The sequence below is a fragment of the Chanos chanos genome, chromosome 13 (assembly GCF_902362185.1).
Source record: "Chanos chanos chromosome 13, fChaCha1.1, whole genome shotgun sequence".
NCBI lineage: Eukaryota > Metazoa > Chordata > Actinopteri > Gonorynchiformes > Chanidae > Chanos > Chanos chanos.
Genome location: NC_044507.1, coordinates 227,501 through 247,533, shown reverse-complemented (window position 1 = coordinate 247,533; position 20,033 = coordinate 227,501). Strand labels below are relative to the sequence as shown.

General features: G+C 44.3%; 2 protein-coding genes across 2 annotated transcripts in view; both read left to right on the top strand.

Annotated features, from left to right (window-relative positions):
* Positions 1 to 7,834, top strand: part of vwf (von Willebrand factor) — a 136,840-nt gene extending 129,006 nt beyond the window's left edge. The window contains exons 49-51 of the mRNA XM_030790423.1: positions 3,787 to 3,826; positions 5,400 to 5,497; positions 7,645 to 7,834. Coding sequence (XP_030646283.1) covers positions 3,787 to 3,826; positions 5,400 to 5,497; positions 7,645 to 7,833 — 327 coding nt within the window. The 3' untranslated portion in view covers position 7,834. The remainder of the gene's footprint in view (positions 1 to 3,786; positions 3,827 to 5,399; positions 5,498 to 7,644) is intronic.
* A 4,823-nt stretch (positions 7,835 to 12,657) lies between these two features.
* The window catches only part of ano2a (anoctamin 2a), a 54,113-nt gene continuing 46,737 nt past the window's right edge, over positions 12,658 to 20,033 (top strand). Inside the window, exons 1-3 of the mRNA XM_030790422.1 lie at positions 12,658 to 12,688; positions 14,121 to 14,245; positions 17,269 to 17,583. Coding sequence (XP_030646282.1) covers positions 12,658 to 12,688; positions 14,121 to 14,245; positions 17,269 to 17,583 — 471 coding nt within the window. The remainder of the gene's footprint in view (positions 12,689 to 14,120; positions 14,246 to 17,268; positions 17,584 to 20,033) is intronic.

Here is a 20,033-nt window from a genome sequence, read left to right as displayed (position 1 = left end):
AGACACCAACATGCATACATACACAGACACACACACAGACACACACACACAACCTAAAAGTTTAAATTTTAAGTTTCTGTGATCGCACACACACACTGTGAACAGTGAGCAGTGAATTTGTCTCTGCATTTAACCCATCCAACACACCAGTAGTGAACACACACCAGACGCAGGAGCAGTGGGCAGCATTCCTTGGGGAGCGCCCGGGGAGCATTGGGGTTAAGTGCCTTGCTCAAGAGTTACATACACCAACATGCATACCTACTCACACACACACACTTGCTCACACACACACAAACACACACACACACACACACACACACACTACCTAAAGCAAGGGGTACACAGAGCAGCACGTATACACAGAGCAACACGTATACACAGAGCAACACGTATATACTCAAACAGACAAACATCACTTTTTCCATTCGGTCCCACTTCTGCTGGAAAGGCTTGGTGGGGGGGGGGGGGGGGGGGGGTGGTGTGGTCGGGGGGGCTGCTGCCTAGGCCTCCTTTGCAATGTCCAGGAGCCTCTTTGGCTGCTGAAAAGGTTTGAAGCCGAGAGAGGTCCGGGAGATTCTCGGACACCGCAGAGCAGAAGGGGCAGCATGAAGTTTCATTTGTCCTCAGTAAGCACTCGCTGTAGCCTGTTTTTGAGTGTTTGTGTGAACTGTTTCACAAGGCACGCAGGCTGCAGGTGGTACAGTGAAGTTGGAGATATTTTTCTCACAGTAGTCTACAAAGCCTTTCCATTAGCTAGGAGACAAATGCTGTCCCTTAGTTGATCAAGATCTCCTTTGGGATGCCAACCCTGCAGAAGTGCAGAAGCAACTCCTAGGCAATGGCTTTAGATGTGAGCTTTCTGAGGAGCTCTGCCTCTGGATACTGGGTGGCATCGTCCAGAATAATGAGGATGAGGATCTTGACCCTCGGCCAGTTTTGACCGCGGGCCCAACAGGTCCATGCCTATGCGCTGAAATGGAGCCTTGATGGTGGGAAGAGGGATCAGGGAACTGGGATTGTGGGCTTGTCTGCTGTCAGGTGGCACAGCGCTGACAGAGGCTCCTGATTTTCTCTGTCAGTCCCAGCCAATAGAACCTAGCCTGGATTTGTTCCTCTGTGTTTCAGGCTCTGAAGTAACTGGCCAGCTCCCTGACCACATCATTCTGCCTCTGTGGCATCACCAGAAAATCCCTCTGTTTGCCCCGTCTGGCTGCTGCCCAGTATAGGAGGCCATTGCGCTTGAGACAGTACTGGGGAGGGAGGTCTCCCCTCTGCTGTAGCTCCCTCTTGATCACCTTTATCTTCTTCCAGAAGTTCTTCAGGCGCTTGTCCTTACATTCTTCTCTGGCGAAGCTTTTGGCCTGGGTTATCTGTTCAAATAGATGAGACAAAGAATTAGCCAAAGGGGAACCTTCCTCACCTTCCAACTCTGCTTCCTCACCCTCATCTTCAGCCAGGAACACCATACGCTGAGCAGCTGGGACAGCTTAATTGTTCCTCTGCATCCTTGCCTGTAGAGGTGGTTGGTAACTGCTCCTGGACGGAGTGCTATTCTGCAGAGGGCCTCAAACCCTTGCCAGCCCCCTCCCAGAGGTAACACAACCAAGAGGTCTGCCACAACGCCCATGGTGTTGGGCAACTCTCCAGTGGGGGCTGCAGTGTTGACTGTGGTGGGTGGAACATGGCTCCCATCCCCATGGCCACAGGAGATAGACAGGGTCCCATCAGTGGGGTTCTGTGTAGGAGGTAGGATGGACAGTCTGGCCAGAATTACAGTGCTCCTAGAGACCAGTAGGGCTTGTACGACTCTGCCCTCGCCCCTAACCCTGACCCTAACCCTAACCCTAACCCTAACCCTGACCCTAACCCTAACCCTGACCCTAACCCTAACCCTAACCCTAACCCTAACCCTGACCCTGACCCTGACCCTAACCCTAACCCTAACCCTAACCCTGACCCTGACCCTGACCCTAACCCTAACCCTAACCCTAACCCTGACCCTGACCCTAACCCTGACCCTAGCCTGGTCTGCGGCCTCAGCTGTTGCAGCTGGGTTGGCAGGGTTGCTGGGGCTGAGTGCTCTTTTCTCTGCCTTTGGTAGGGAGCAGAGACAGTTGTCCATGGTCACCTGCTCGCTGGACGTTGTGTTGCTCTGGCTGGAGCTGCTGCCTGGCCACCTGGGTCAGCTGAGGGTGGACAGGGAGGTCAGGTCTATAGGACTAGTCATATAATTGTTGGGTGGCAGACACCAGGGAGAGACCAATCCATGGCAGGATTTCTCGCTAAGACAGGCATAGTGTGCATGTTGGGCCCCTCTGGTTTGGGAGGGACGCACACACACATGCACACACACACACACACACACACACACACACACACACACATGCACACACATGTAGTGTACATGTAGCGTACTGTTATTATCTGTGGTGGTGCAAGTAAGACACTAGACATAAGACAGGAAGTGAAGACAAACTGACCACCACATTCAGTGATGATACCTAAGATGGAGGGTAGATGACACCAAGTTCCATTGTATTAGAAAAAGAGAAGAACAAAAGTGTAGAACTAGTCATGTACTGTTCAATCTCTATACCCGGGTGCACCCAGTAAACTGGAGTATCAACTTTCATTATTGATCCAGTCAAGGTTACGTGTGAATACTAAAACAGGTATCAGTTTCAATATCAAATCTTTACCATTCTCAATCCAGTATCAGCTCAATACTTGTATCAATCTGAAGTTCAGTTACTGTCTACTGTAGACGCATAACTATTAGCATGACTGATTAGCATGACTGATCTTAACAATAAGGACTCAAAACTGATCACAGTGACTGATCTTAACAATAAGGACTCAAAACTGATCACAGTGACTGATCTTAACAATAAGGACTCAAAACTGATCACAGTGTTGAGGAAACTGTTCCATTCGCTATTGGTGGATGACAGTCAAGTAGAAGCTGTTACTTTTCACATTTAAAGTTTTTGGAGCAACATCTCTATGTTCAAGCAAATTTCACAGTTTTTTTCCCCAATTAATAAGAGGAATTCCCTTCACACCAATGTCTGACCAGTGCTGTCGCAAACTGCAGAACAGGCTGGATGAATCCAAATTGTTTTCCAAATCCAAGACTTTGCAAGGGTACAAAGGAAAACACGGGTTTAGACATTGTGTCAGAAACAATGAGGGAACAGTCTGAGAACAGTGCACACAATAATTAGGGAACAAGGTGATTAGCCAATCAGATCCAGCTTGAGTCTTATTGGCCAGGTGTCAGGCTGGTGGTGTGGTGCAGGACCCAAGTGCAAAGACACGATGGTTGACGGTGACAAAACGGAAAGCTTTACTTAAAATGAAGACCAAAATACAGTGCAAACGAATAACAAAAGCCGATAACAAAAAGGTGCAGCATGACAGTGCGCAAAATACACAAACAACGATAGACAATGGACAAGGCAAACACTAGGACTTAAATACAAGGGAGAACTAAACAGGGCAAAACAGGATTGGATAAAATTAACAAGGTAATAATTAGACAAACAGGAACAGGTGAGGGGCGGAGACAGACACAGCAAGAGCACAAAGACATAGCAAACTAAAAGTCCAAAATGGCGGTGCAGGTTGTGACACCAGGAAACAGGGAAGTACAAACAGAGACCTGACACTATGAAAGTGAACCTGAAAGATATAATTATATATGAAGCTATTTATGAAGTAAAAATGAAACATTGTTTATTTTTATATAGGTGCCTTTATTTTTATTTGTTTTCTGTTATTCAGGGAAAACTCAGTCCAATTGGGGACAGCTGCTGTGAGATGTGTGAGTATGACATCACATCCATTACATCGATGTATTCCTCACATCCACATTTATTACATTAGCCTACTGTATTCTACACATTTATTACATCACTGTATTCCTCACATTTATTACATCACTGTATTCTACACATTTATTACATCACTGTATTCTACACATTTATTACATCACGGTATTCCTCACATTTATTACATCACTGTATTCTACACATTTATTACATCACTGTATTCTACACATTTATTACATCACTGTATTCTACACATTTATTACATTACTGTATTCCTTACATTTATTACATCACTGTATTCTACACATTTATTACATCACTGTATTCCTCACATTTATTACATTACTGTATTCCTCACATTTATTACATCACTGTATTCTACACATTTATTACATCACTGTATTCTACACATTTATTACATCACTGTATTCCTCACATTTATTACATCACTGTATTCTACACATTTATTACATCACTGTATTCCTCACATTTATTACATCACTGTATTCTACACATTTATTACATCACTGTATTCCTCACATTTATTACATCACTGTATTCCTCACATTTATTACATCACTGTATTCTACACATTTATTACATTACTGTATTCCTCACATTTATTACATCACTGTATTCCTCACATTTATTACATCACTGTATTCCTCACATTTATTACATCACTGTAGTCTACATATTCATGACATCACTGTATTCCTCACATTTATTACATCACTGTATTCCTCACATTTATTACGTCACTGTATTCTACACATTTATTACATCACTGTATTCCTCACATTTATTACATCACTGTATTCTACACATTTATTACATCACTGTATTCTACACATTTATTACATCACTGTATTCTACACATTTATTAAATTACTGTTTTCCTCACATTTATTACATCACTGTATTCCTCACATTTATTACATCACTGTATTCTACACATTTATTACATCACTGTATTCCTCACATTTATTACATCACTGTATTCTACACATTTATTACATCACTGTATTCTACACATTTATTACATCACTGTATTCCTCACATTTATTACATCACTGTATTCTACACATTTATTACATCACTGTATTCTACACATTTATTACATTACTATATTCCTCACATTTATTACATCACTGTATTCTACACATTTATTACATCACTGTAGTCTACACATTTATTACATTACTATATTCCTCACATTTATTACATTACTGTATTCCTGACATTTAGTACATCACTCTATTCCTCACATTTATTACATCACTGTAGTCTACATATTCATGACATCACTGTATTCCTCACATTTATTACATCACTGTATTCTACACATTTATTACATCACTGTATTCTACACATTTATTACATTACTGTATTCTACACATTTATGACATCACTGTATTCTACACATTTATTACATCACTGTATTCTGCACAGGAATGGCCTGACTGCATTTCACACAATAATTGCTTCTCTACATTACAACTTGTTCATGCATATATGTATAAATGTGCATGCATGTGTGTTTGTGCAATATGCGTGTGTGTATAGGTACAGAGCCTGAGTGCCGAAGGGCTGTAGGTGTGCTGAATTATATCAGAGTGGGTGACTGCCAGTCAGACGAACAGATAGAGCTCAGCTACTGTGAGGTGAGACACTCATATACACTATAGTATAGTATTCCTAAGATCACACACCTTAGTGACGAGGTCCTCTTACAGAAGTACACTCACACAAACACACACTTTAGTGACAAGGTCCTCTTACAGAAATACACTCACACAAACACACACTTTAGCAATGAGGTCCTCTTACAGAAATACACTCACTCAAACACACACTTTAGCAATGAGGTCCTCTTACAGAAATACACTCACACAAACACACACTTTAGCAATGAGGTCCTCTTACAGAAATACACTCACACAAACACACACTTTAGCAATGAGGTCCTCTTACAGAAATACACTCACACAGCTGTTCTCCTCTCATCCAGATGATGGCTCTTATTTACAGCCACATTAGATTAATATGGTGCATCATTAGGACATGAGGACAGCACACACCCAAACCCTAACCCTAACACTGTGATGGTATTAACTATACAACACAGATTCTCGTGCTCTGCCAACATCCATTATGTGAGCAACTGTTTTGAGATTTCCAAAATATGCGCAACCCCCCCCCCCTCCCAAAAGGCTTTGCATTGTGACACCAGACCTCTTGTTGAGAATTTCATTTTGTGCATTTTTACTAAACCTGCTGGACTTGTTGCTGTAGCAAGCTTGTTGCGGGGAATCACAGTTGCATTGCTAAGCAAAACAGCCGGTCATTAGTTCCTAATGATGCAAATGGAATAGATAATAGTTAACTACTTTGGCCTGTTCTCAGCTCTGAATCCTAAAATAGTGTGTAGCCCACATTTCTCTGAGATACTGTTGATTGATAAGATAAAAATAAATGTATTCATCACTGAGGGGAGATCCTTTTATGCAGCAGAAAAATGGGCAAGTGAAATACAACGGACAGCACATACACTATACAATATACACTATACCAGGGGTGTCAAACTCCGGTCCTGGAGGGCTGGGGTCCTGCTGATTTTTGTTTTCACCTCTTAGTCACCTGTCGATTTTCACCTTGAAAACAGGTTGGGACACTCTTCAGCCAATCCGAGATTCTATTTAGTTGGTCTACAAGAAAAACAGCAGGACCCCGGCCCTCCAGGACCGGAGTTTGAGACCCCTGCACTATACACTACATACTATACACAACATACTATACACTACATACTATACACAACATACTATACACAACATACTATACACTATACAATATACACCATACACTACGTACTATACAGTACAATACAATACACTGCATTATAGTAGTGTACACTGTGCAGCATGTTACACAACAGTAAACAGACAACACTTGTAGCAGAGTTATGAGTTGTTCGTTGCTTAGTTTGGTGTCCATCAGGAGCCGCCAGAACAACTCAGCAGTAGGATCGTCCAGACCATTACAGGGAAACCTACAGAATCAGTATAGTTTGCACTACTCCCTGTCCCTCATTTTATTAGGGCATGCCTCACATCTGTACGTGGCCTAAAATCAGTCCTGACATCCTGTTTGTGTCACCAGTCAGTGAAATATTTCCTTTGTGACTGAGTGAGTTGGCTCAGGCTTTGCTGTGATATGCTGTGAAGATACTCATGGCTGGAAAGCTGAATTTGCCAATCAGCATTCAGATCCATTACGACCTATTTTATAATGAAATTTCACACAGCTAGTGCTAGTGATGTAATGCAGGTATAGATAACGACTGACGTAAACAAAATCTCTGTCTCCCTCTCTCTTGTCTGCCTCTCTGTCTGTCTCCCTCTCTCTTGTCTGCCTCTCTGTCTGTCTCCCTCTCTCTTGTCTGCCTCTCTGTTTGTCTCCCTCTCTGTCTGTCTCCCTCTCTCTTGTCTGCCTCTCTGTCTGTCTCCCTCTCTCTTGTCTGCCTCTCTGTCTGTCTCCCTCTCTCTTGTCTGCCTCTCTGTTTGTCTCCCTCTCTGTCTGTCTCCCTCTCTCTTGTCTGCCTCTCTGTCTGTCTCCCTCTCTCTTGTCTGCCTCTCTGTTTGTCTCCCTCTCTGTCTGTCTCCCTCTCTCTTGTCTGCCTCTCTGTCTGTCTCCCTCTCTCTTGTCTGCCTCTCTGTTTGTCTCCCTCTCTGTCTGTCTCCCTCTCTCTTGTCTGCCTCTCTGTCTGTCTCCCTCTCTCTTGTCTGCCTTTCTGTCTGTCTGTCTCTTCTAGGGAAAGTGCCGCAGTAGGTCTGTGTTCTCTCTGGAGAAGAACAGTATGGAGAGAGAGTGTGTTTGCTGTGCAGCAGTGGGTGCTGTTCCTCTGAGCGTGCCTTTGCAGTGCCCTAACGGAACACGCACGCACCACCAAATCCTCACTGTGACAGGCTGTGACTGCACCGCTAACCCCTGTCCTGACTGAGCATACACACTCCTGTCTCTGTCTAATAACATGTAACAGCAGATACATTGCAAATCAATAAATCCTTCATCAATATATGCTCACAGATCTGTGTCTGCATTTGTGTCTCCATGACAATGTGTGTCTGTGCAAGTCAAGTCAAGTCAAGTAGAGCTTTATTGTCATCTCGGCCATATACAGTACAGCACACAGCAGAGATGAAATGGCGTCCTTATTGAACCCAATGGTGCAACATAGACAGACAGCAGCACATTCAGTCAGACAATACAATAAATACACTACACTACAGACAATACAATACAATAAATACACTATGCTAAAAATGTAGAAAACCTTATACTAAAATGACTTTATAACTGGGGGGACACATTGGGAAGACAGTGCATTGCATATAAATATAGTGTAACATTGTAAAACAGTATATAAACAGTATGGATCCATGCAAACAGACAGAGAGTGCAACTTGGATATGTACTGGATATGTACCTGGACCTGCCACCCATAGTATACATATGTTAAACATTGGCAGCTATGAAAGGATCTCCTTGTACCTTTTACAAAAGTGTATGTGCATTGTCTTTTAATTGTTCAGTAAAGTGGCTGTGCAAGTGGGGAGGTGGGTAGGAAGTGGTATAGGGTCCAGGTGGGGTGGGGGAGGTTGGTATAAATCCAGAGTAGGGAGTTAAGGGCTTGGCCTGAGTCCAGAGGGGGGTGCGGGGCTTAGGCGGTGGTGCTCAGAGGATGAGGGGGGTTTTGTGTGCTTGTGTGTGTCAAAGCAGGGTGTGGAGAATAGAGACAAGGGATGATGGGGCCAACATGGTGTTTGTTCAGGAGCCAGACTGCTTGGGGGAAGAAACTATTGCACAGTCTGGCAGACCTGCTCCTGATGCTGCAGAACCTCCTCCCAGATGGGAGGGGGGTGAACAGTCCATGGGAGGGGTGGGAAGAGTCAGCCACAATGCTCGTGGCCTTTCAGATATCCTGTAGACGGGGGAGAGAGGTGCCGATGTTCCACTCCGCTGCCTGCACAACCCTTTGGAGAGCTCTGCGGTTGGAGGCGTGACAGTTCCCGTACCAGACAGTTATGCAGCTGGTCGGGACGCTCTCAATGGTGCCCCTGTCGAAGGTTGTGAAGATGGGAGTGGGAAGATGCACCTTCTTCAGCTGTTGGAGAATGTGCAGGCGCTGTTGGTCTCTTTTGGCCAGGGAACTGGTGTTGGTGGTCAAGGAGAGGTCTTCTGCAATGTGAACACCAGGGAACTTGGTGCTCTTCACTCACTCCACCGTGGCACCATTGATGCTGAGTGGGGAGTGGTCAGTGCTGGACCTGAAGTCAACAATCATCTCTTTGGTCTTCTCAACATCAAGAGACAGATTTCTGTCCTTGCACCAGTCTGCCAGCCATTACACCTCCTCTCTGTATGACGTGTCATCGTTGTTGCTGAGCTCCACTCCACTGGTGTCGTTGGCGAACTTGATGATGTGGCACATACTGGAGCTGGAGGTGCAGTCGTGGGTCAGCGGCGAGAACAGCAGTGGGCTCAGCACACACCCCTGAGGGGCGCCAGTGCTTAGCGTGATGGTGTTGGAGCTGTTGCTGCCGATCTGGACTGTCTGGGGCCTCCCAGTGAGGAAGTCCAGAATCCAGCTACAGATGGAGGTGTTGAGCCCCAGCAGGCCGAGCTTACCAGTCAGTTGTTGAGGGATGATGGTATTGAACTGATGGTATTGAACTGAAGTCAATGAGCGGCATTCTCATGAAGGTATTGCATTGATCCAGGTGCGTCAGAGCCAGGTGGAGTGCGTGTGAGATCGCGTCGTCTGTAGATCTGTTTGTGCGATACGTGAACTGCATTGGGTCCAGTGGGGAGGGGGGGGGGGGGTGGGAGTTGGCTCTTGACTAGCCGCTCAAAGCATTTCATGGTGATCAGAGTAAGCGCTACTGTGCGGTAGGCATTGGGCTCTGATACAGCAGCCTTCTTCGGCACAGGTCTGATGCTGGTGGCCCTGAAGCACTGCGGGACGACAGCCCGGCTCAGGGAGGTGTTGAAGATGTCCGCTAGGACATCAGCCAACTGGCCTGCACTGGCTTTGAGCACTTGCCCTGGTACCTTGTCCCGCAGCCTTGCGTGGGTTGACCTTGGAGAGCATCTTCCTCAGACTAGCAGGGGACAGGGAGAGCACCTGGTCATTCGGCAGAGGGTTGGTTTTCCACACCAGCTCGGTGTTCTGGGCCTCAAACCTGGTGTCGTAGGCATTGAGTGCGTCTGGTAGAGAGGCGTCGGTGTTGCAGACATGTGGCAGGGTCCTGTAGTCTGTGATGGTTTGGATGCCCTGCCACATGCACTGTGCGTCTCTTAAACAGATGAAGAGGTGATTGACTCTCTTTGCATAGTGACGCTTTGCCAGCTTGATGCCGTGGGACAGGCTGCTTCTTGCTGCTCTGAGCACTGCGCCATCTCCCGCTCTGAAAGCAGCACCCTGGGTTCTCAGCAGTTTGTGGACTTCTGCTGTAAACCATGGCTTTTGGTTTGTGCATGTGGTGATGGTTTTCCTGACTGTAACATCTTCAGTGCATTTGTTGATGTATCCAGTCACTGAGGCAGTGAACTCATCAATGTCTGTGAGATAGCTACTGGTTGCCGCCTCTCTAAAGATGTTCCAGTTTGTACACTCAAAGCAGTCCTGTAGGGCATCAGTGGCGCCTCTGGCCGTGCCCTGACCTGTTTACTCACAGGTTTACTTCAGCAGTGGTTTGTCTGCTGGAGTGGGCATAACAGTGTTGTGCTCAGGGAGTCCTGGGAGAGGGTGGGGAGTAGCTTTGTATGAGGCCTTGATGTTTGTACTCCTCTGGTTGGAAACTTGACATGTTGGTAGAGTTGGGGTAATACAGTTTTTAAATTTGCTTGGTTGAAGTCCCCGGCGATGATAAAAAATCGATCGGGGTGAACAGATTGCAGTTCACTGATGGCCTTATACATTTCATGTAAAGCATCCTTAGCATTAACATCCAGAGATGTGTACACCGCCACAATAACAATGACGGTAAACTCCCATCAGGGCCGAGCCTACGGGGGTGCTAGGGATGCAGATGCACCCGGGCCCAGTCTTAAGGGGGGCCTGAAAATAAAATTATATCACACGAATCATGGCCTTTACACAAGTTCTCTGTGTCGTGTCCAAATGCAGTGCTTTCACAGCCGACTCAGGGCAATCGAATTATCCAACTGTTTTGCATCTATTCCAGTCTCTCAACTGGTTAATGGTGCATTCTCTTCAAAATATTTATTTGCCATTGGACAGCTCATAATAAATGTCCTCCGCACATTTTACCACTATAACATCCAGAAACAACCAGTGAAACTACAAAACACACGAAAACACACCCTATTCGTGGCCTGGAGAGGCTACATCTTACTGCGCCGCCATCCTGGAATAATCTCCTGCATGTATGTATGTATGTATGTATGTGTGCATGTGTGTATGTGTACATGTGTGTATGTGTACATTTAAGTATGTTTAATGAAAAAGTAACCCATAAAAACTGTTGATTTACTGCATAGCCCCTCCCCCATAACTGCACTGATGAGTATGATTGGTTGACTGGAGACACAAGGGTGCAACTAAGGGCAAAACACTAAGAAAACAACACAGTGTCTTTGGTAAAGATATTAGAGAACAGAAGAGGTGTGTGTTTATGGTCAGCGAGATTAAAGTACTTATGTGTGGCGAGTGCGTGTATGTGTGTGGGTGCGTGCACCTGTTATCGTATCCGGACTTTAATTAGAGTCCTCTGTGTAATGAACTAAAGCCTGACTGCATTTTCTTAGGGATATTCGTGTCCTTCAGGTGGCTTGTCTTATCAGGTCAAAAGCTGTTTAGTCTGAGAAAATGAGAGGGGATGTGAGAACACGCTCAAAAATGAAGTGGAGTTTATCTGAAGAATGTGAGTATATAAGGAAGTGATGAGGTTCTTCTTTTCTGTTTGTTGGTATGTGCATGTGTGAAAACTGCTCTTCAACGACTGGAACATTAGATTTGCATATTCTCCCTGCGACAGGGCCGATGTAATAGGACATGTTTTGAGAAAAACTATTTTTAAGTTTACACTGCATTTGGACAAAGTCGTGGGGTGTTGTTCATAGAGAGTATACTCTGTTAATAGCATGAGCAGTTTTGAGATAGAGAGTATGATGAATGTTCCATTTGTTGATGTGATAAAAGGAGACTGAGCTTTTGGAGTAAAAGCTGTCCGTTGTATCCAAAATTTAGTGACCCAAATATTCCATGATTCCACTGGGGCAACATCATTTTTAATCAATTAGAAAAATGCCGGTATAGGTGTAAGCTAAGCGCAAGTCAAACTGATGACCAGCTGAGGACTACCTCAAACAAACATGGGAAGGTCATTCCTCATTAAGGAAATCCAATCTATCTGCGGTGTCAACTAGGAAAAAAAATATTTTGTGAAATGTTCCCATTAAAGACATGTCAAAACCTTATTGCAATGTGTTTATAGCTAGGTAACACATCTTTTATATCTTTTCTCTGGCTGCGGTATGTGTGCGTGCGCACGCATGTGTCGGTGTCGATTAATGCTTTCATGAGGAATGCGTCTTCTCTTTTTCCTGAAGGACGGCAGTGCGCGCAGTGCAGATTCTCCCGCTCAAACTTGGGGCTTGTGCGTAAGCTTGCGCTCGAGGGTCCACGGAATTAACGGCTACAGCCGCGCCAGTTAAGCCTGCACGGGGCCACGAGCGGATTGTCCACCATCTCATTGCTGCGTCCTCTAACCGGCCTCGCGCGCTCTCCCACTGGTGAAACATGGCTGTGAATAGGTCTCTGTCTGCTACCGGTGAGTACAGTTTATCAGACCGACTTCTGGTGCTTTTAATAAAATAAAGTGACGCCAGTAGGATATTCTAAAATGTGGGAAAACAAACAAACAAAACAAACGGTCAGTGAGTGTATCCTCGTCACGTGCTGGAGTGTGTGTCGAATTAGCTCATTTGTTTATTGTATGCAGACAACTGTTGCTTGTGTGTAGCGTTTAACTTGTGACGATAAATTATATTAAGAAATTGAGAAATCGGTAATACGACGGACTTCGTTTAAATTCATATAGAGTCGATATTGCTGATTTTGCCGAGACAATTTGAAATGGTTTATCTAATGACATGTATTTTGTCATTGTTAACAAAGGATTTTCATAGCTCGGGCATGTGATTTTCTTTATATAGAAAATATTGCCGCGTTTTATGAGGACGAGAGACGACGTTTATCGTAAAGTGTATGAGTATGTGTGTGTGTGGTTGACGTTGGCGGGGTTTGTTATAATTAGCGGGCAGTAAAGCCGGACTATTTCAGGCAACCCACGGACTGGCGCTGCGTGTACGTCTGTTTGAACTATTGCAGGCATTCAAAACAGTCTTTTCCCTCTGAGTTCAGTTAAACACTCTTGTCTTTTCTAGTCAACGAAATTACTAAGAGAAGAGACTGAATGTTTTTTTCACATATGTATTACCCTATGTGTAAATAAAAATGCGAATCATTCGTAATATGATGAAGCTACCCTTCAAGTGGAGCAAAGGCGCTTAACTACCTGTGTATCTCCCGTGTTTGTTTATCAGTGTCGATGACATCTTTAAGTGCTGCACGCGCGTGTATCGGAAGAAAGAAATCTTGAGAGAGAGAGTGAGACAGGCAGACAGGTAGAGGGATGGAGAGAGAGAGAGTGAGACAGGCAGACAGGTAGAGGGATGAGAGAGAGAGAGTGAGACAGGCAGACAGGTAGAGGGATGGAGAGAGAGAGTGAGACAGGCAGACAGGTAGAGGGATGGAGAGAGAGAGAGTGAGACAGGCAGACAGGTAGAGGGATGGAGAGAGAGAGAGTGAGACAGGCAGACAGGTAGAGGGATGGAGAGAGAGAGAGTGAGACAGGCAGACAGGTAGAGGGATGGAGAGAGAGAGAGTGAGACAGGCAGACAGGTAGAGGGATGGAGAGAGAGAGAGTGAGACAGGCAGACAGGTAGAGGGATGGAGAGAGAGAGAGTGAGACAGGCAGACAGGTAGAGGGATGGAGAGAGAGAGAGTGAGACAGGCAGACAGGTAGAGGGATGGAGAGAGAGAGAGTGAGAGAGTTGGTTTCATTCTGTGGTACAGGACCGTGGTGGCTGTGATTAGCCTGATGTGCTTGTGCTGATTAGTGACCTTAATATTTAAGTCTGCCTTGTGTGTGCGTGTATGTGTGACCGTTTGTGTGTTTTGTGTTTGTCTTTTTCTCACAGAAACATGGAATGGAGCGGCTGACCGTGTGTGTGAATCTTCCTCCAAACTGCGCAGTGTGGCACATGAGCTGTCTCAGCTCAGTCTGGATGCTGGCGCACACGCGGCCGACCCTGCTGAGGAAACGGTGTGTACGGCTGAATGTACACAGAGAGAGAGAAAAACAGATAACAGACACAGCACACAATACTGCCAATAATTAATAAATTAATGTTCTCCCAGTCTGTAACCTATGTCAAGATGACAGGCAAAACAGTGCTAAATATCTCAGAGAACAAGTACACACATGCACCCTGCTGAAAACTGCACATTTAGCAGAATATTAATTTCTCATTTAAAAGGGGGTGGGGTGTGGGATTGGCACCATCATACCCTTCCCTACACAGAGATCCATGCTGTTGTCATGGTAACACCATGGAATGGAGTCTTGCTCTAGATCCAATGGTATGCCGCATTGCTACAAGAATTTAGTGCAAGACATGAATGTGAAACACCCACGAGCTTAACAAACCCCTGAATCAGTCACCCCAAATTTTGCACACCTGAATTCATCAGATACTGTTCAGTGTAACAAAAAAAGGGTCTCTAATGGACCTTTCTGTCTAACACACTTGTGTTTAACAGACCTCAGTCTAACAGACATATATTTCACAGACCTTTCTCTCTAACACACTTGTGTTTAACAGACCTCAGTCTAACAGACATATATTTCACAGACCTTTCTGTCTAACATAGCTAAATGTAAAACAGACCATCTCAGTGAGAGGACGGACTCTAACAGTCTAAGGTCAGTGATACAGATTAGGGTTAGGGTTATGGTGCCCAGGCAGAGTGCCCATGCAGCTCAGCTGAAATGGACAGTTAGAGGTTTTGGGTTAGTCAGTTGTTGAGTTTACTGTCAGGTTTAAGGGGGAGTGAGAGATGAAATGGACAGTTAGAGGTTTTGGGTTAGTCAGTGGTTGAGTTTACTGTCAGGTTTAAGGGGGAGTGAGAGTTTATTCATTAGAGAGATAGTTTATTCATCAGCTCATTTCACAGTGAAGTTTTGTATGTGTTTATGTGAGTGATAAAAATTTGTGCAATAAGTGTGTGTTTGTGTGTGTGTGTGTGTGTGTGTAAATGATATGTCTCTAGTTTGTTTGTGTGTGTGTGTGTGTAAATGATATGTCTCTGGTTTGTTTGTGTGTGTGTGTGTTTAAGTGATATATTTCTGGTTTGTGTGAGTTTGTGTAAATAATATACTTGTGGTTTGTGTGTGAGTGTGTTTGTTTAATATATTTCTGGTTGATATGTGTGTGTGTGTATGTGTGTGAGTCAGTGTGTGTTTGTGTAAGTAATAAATAGGGATGTCCCGTTTTTTTTGCCCCCGATGCCAATCTGAGTCATTTAATATTGAGTATCTGCCGATACCAAGTCCCGATCCGATACTTGTATTTTCCTAGATAATACAGTTGCACAGTGCACATGTCAAATACATGAAAGTTATTAAAACCAGTTCAGTGTATATGCTTGACAACTGAATAGCAAATGCATTAAGAAAAAAATTGCCTGCATCCAAGCTGCTCCTTAATTTTTCTTTTTTATTTATCTTTTTTTTATTTCACAAAATAACAAATTCACGGACATTTTCATACAGTTTTTCGGGTGCTTTGAGTACACTACGAACGTTTGTGAACACACGCTAACGGTCTGAGGGGATAGTTTTCAGCAAATAAACATTGACGCTGGACTAAGGGTGGGAGTTACACCAGAAAATAAACGTAAGTGTTCAATTTTATTTAATCTCCTTACAATAAGTCAAGTGGTTAACTTGTGGAACTGTCAGTTTCGTTGATACTTTTTCTGAAAGCCTCTTTTAAGGAATTTTGTATCTTCATCAATCCTTAGCGTTAGTTAAGGGACTGTATTGCTCTGTGGTCGTTAGTTTAGGCTAACTTGCATACATCACATGCAGCTAAAGTGTTAGGTGTCTCAATTTAGATACCTTGATACCGTGGTTGTTAGTAGCCTTGAGGATTAATGTTGTTGGAGTATGCTGACCTAAAATATGTTCAAATTTAGAAGTTTAAAGAAAACCCATTCGCCAGGAACATTCGCCCCATTTTGCCGAATTTGAACGCACCTCGGTATTCGCTACCAAAGCAATGGGCTGGTCATCCAAAGCGATTGATTCAGTCACCAGAGTGATCTCACTGTATTCTGTTGAGTGTTTATTTCTTAGGTGCCGTAACAAAGCAGTAGGAGCCTCTTGAACGCAGCTCCTACCACCTCACGAAATGCTCGCATTACAAACATTATAAACACTACAAACACTACAAACATTACTGCTGGAGTGAGTGAGTGTGTGTTTGTGTAAGTAATATATCTCTGGTTTATGTGTGTGTGTGTGTGAGTGTCCATGCATGTGTGTGTTTAAGTAACATATTTCTGGTTTGTGTGTTTGTGTGAGTGTGTGTACGTGTGGGTGAGTGTGTGGTTGTGTAAGTAATATATCTTGGGTTTATGTGTGTGTGTGTGTGTGTGTGTGTGTGAGAGTGTGCGTGCATGTGTGTGTTTAAGTAACATATTTCTGGTTTGTGCGTGTGTGTATGTGTGTGAGTGAGTGTGTGTGTGTTTATGTAAGTAACATATTTCTGGTTTGTGCGTGTGTGTGTGAGTGAGTGAGTGTGTGTGTGTGTAAGTAACATATTTCTGGTTTGTGTGTGTGTGTGTGAGTGTGTGTGTGTGTGTGTGTGTGTGTAAGTAGCATATTTCTGGTTTGTGTGTGTGTGTGAGTGAGTGTGTGTGTGTAAGTAACATATTTCTGGTTGTGTGCGTGTGTGTGTGAGAGTGTGTGAGTGAGTGTGTTTGTGTAAGTAACATATTTCTGGTTTGTGTGTGAGTGTGTGTGTGTATGTGTAAGTAACATATTTCTGGTTTGTGTGTGTGTGAGAGAGAGTGAGTGTGTGTGTTTGTGTGAATAACATATTTCTGGTTTGTGTGTGTGTGTGTGTGAGTGAGTGAGTGTGTGTGTGTGTAAGTAACATATTTCTGGTTTGTGCATGTGTGTGTATGTAAGTAGCATATTTCTGGTTTGTGTGTGTGTGTGTGTGTGTGAGTGTGTGTGTGTGTGTGTAAGTAACATATTTCTGGTTTGTGCTTGTGGTTTAGGACCCTAACCTGAACCCTGGCCCAGACCTGAGTGCTGGACTCTGCTTTGCGGATGGCAGAAGGAGAGTGGACTATGTGTTGGTTTATCACTGCAAGAGACGCCACTCTCAGCCTCGCCTCTCCATCATCTCCAATGGCAGTGTGCCCTCCCCCAGCCCCACCCCTGCCCGCAGAAACACTCAGGCTGAGGTGGAGGGGGAGGGGCTTGAGCTGGGGCAGAAGGAGGGGCCTGGGGAGGGAATGAAAGCTCTGATCAGAGAGGAGTTTGAGAGAGGTCTTCAAGAAGAAGGACTGGAGATTGAACGCGACAAAGAGGTGTGTGTGTGTGTGTGTGTGTGAGAGAGAGAGAGGGAGCATTGAAAGAAAAAAAAATCATGATTAAGAAATTCATTAAGGGAATCAAACAAATAGACAACACATGTTTGAAAGTTGTGAAAAATGGCCCTCAGGTCAAGGCAGGTGATGCTCTACTTATAGCACAAGGTGAGTAATGCACTGGGGTTAGACTCTGTCCAGACAGTATAGGGGTGAGTAATGCACTGGGGTTAGACTCTGTCCAGACAGTATAGGGGTGAGTAATGCACTGGGGTTAGACTCTGTCCAGACAGTATAGGGGTGAGTAATGCACTGGGGTTAGACTCTGTCCAGACAGTATAGGGGTGAGTAATGCACTGGGGTTAGACTCTGTCCAGACAGTATAGGGGTGAGTAATGCACTGGGGTTAGACTGTCCAGACAGTATAGGGGTGAGTAATGCACTGGGGTTAGACTCTGTCCAGACAGTGTAGGGGTGAGTAATGCACTGGGGTTAGACTCTGTCCAGACAGTATAGGGGTGAGTAATGCACTGGGGTTAGACTCTGTCCAGACAGTGTAGGGGTGAGTAATACACTGGGGTAGACTCTGTCCAGACAGTATAGGGGTGAGTAATGCACTGGGGTTAGACTCTGTCCAGACAGTATAGGGGTGAGTAATGCACTGGGGTTAGACTCTGTCCAGACAGTATAGGGGTGAGTAATGCACTGGGGTTAGACTCCGTCTTTGGCTGGGTTAGTTGGCCAGTGTCCCTTAGTGATCGTCATCGATGGTATTTATGCAGCAGTGGATGAAGTCCACAAACCCTGTACTTGAGTGAAAGTAGAGATACCCATGTTAAAATATTACTCCAGTAAAAGCAGGAGTCCTCTGTTTAAATTTCCACTTGAGTTAAAGTACAAAAGAACTCACCTTCAAATGTCCTTCAGTATCAAAAGTAAACGTGCTGTGATTTACTAGGGCTCTAATGTTATATTATTATTTTTGTAATTAGACAGATTCCCTCTTCTTGCTTAATGTACTTGTTTTAGGTGAGAAGGTTCTAATGTCACTCTGGGCACGCAGATCTGTTATTATAAACTCATTCAGTTAGTCTGACACTGATGTCAATTAACATTATCAGGAGCAGTCAACATGCAGGTGAACAGTTTCCATTAGGGAGATACTGCAGATGAGAAATAACAGGATTTGAGAACAGGCAAACTTTCCTTTTCAGATTTATTTTAAACTTGACAGTCACAAGTTTAAACTTGATCATGTTTGTTGACTTAAATGTGTGTGTACGTGTGAAAGTGAAAATTAAGGTACAAATACTGTATGGTAAAAAACAAACAAACAAACAAACCTGAAGGCACCATCAAATTCTAAAATAGTATGAGTCCATGTTAACCCTCTGACAGGGACAGTTCCTCTGTACTGAGTAACAAGCCATCAAATGTCCAACAGTTTTTTTCCCAGGCACAGGAAAGAAATTCACTACACACTGGGATGACACACAAAAAAGCTCTTTACCATCCTGCCGCTGAGATGACACATTTGTGTGTCTGTGTGTGAATGTGTCCGTATGTGTATGGGCATGGGTGTGTGCAGTTGTGTCTGTGTGCGAATGCGTGTGTGTGCGTGCGTGCGTGTGTGTGTGCGTGCGTGTGTATGTGTATGGGTGTGTGTGTGTGTGTGTGTGTGTGTGTGTGCAGGTGTGAATGTATACATGATGATGGGTGAGTTTTAGATGATTCTTGGAGCAAATTGAGATTTCCCCATAACACAACCACTAATAGAGTATGGAGCTCATGATCTCAGCAAAGCTGCAGAATCTTCTGTTCAGCGTGAGAAGGAGCTGGTTCTCAAAGCTGTTTGAGTCCATTCTTGTTCTCCTGGGACTGAAAATAAGTCCTGCTGTACTGAAAAGCCTTTCACAAGGCAGTATTCACCCTCAGAAACAACTCACTCACTGCTGGGAAGGACTTCAGAATCTCCTTGTGATTAACTTTGCAGGCAAAGTAGCCATCTAACTGCCTGATACTTTCCTGACCATGAGTAGGCTTCATGTTTGCAAAAAAGTCCTCTTCATCAGAGGTGCTGGAGCCATCACCTGATGACTGATTCAAGGTCTCCTCTTCCAGACGGTCCTTGATGTGGTCCAGACCCGAAACCAGAGGTTTACAGCTGCTATTGTCGTATTGCATTGCTACTCTAGAGTTACCAATATCATAGCTAACTAACTAGCCATGCACACGACATAATCATGGCAATGATGGATTTATTTTAACTGCATACACAATGAAAGATTCCACCGCTGCAAGCTAACATTAGATTACCCATTAATGAAATGTTAGAGTAAAAATGGGCTTACCACCGAATTCTTAAAGGAAGAAATCCTCTGTACACGAGGCAGGCAGAGAAGGCATTTGAAAATGAATGAGTCTTTCTTCTGTTCCACTACTTCAAAAAA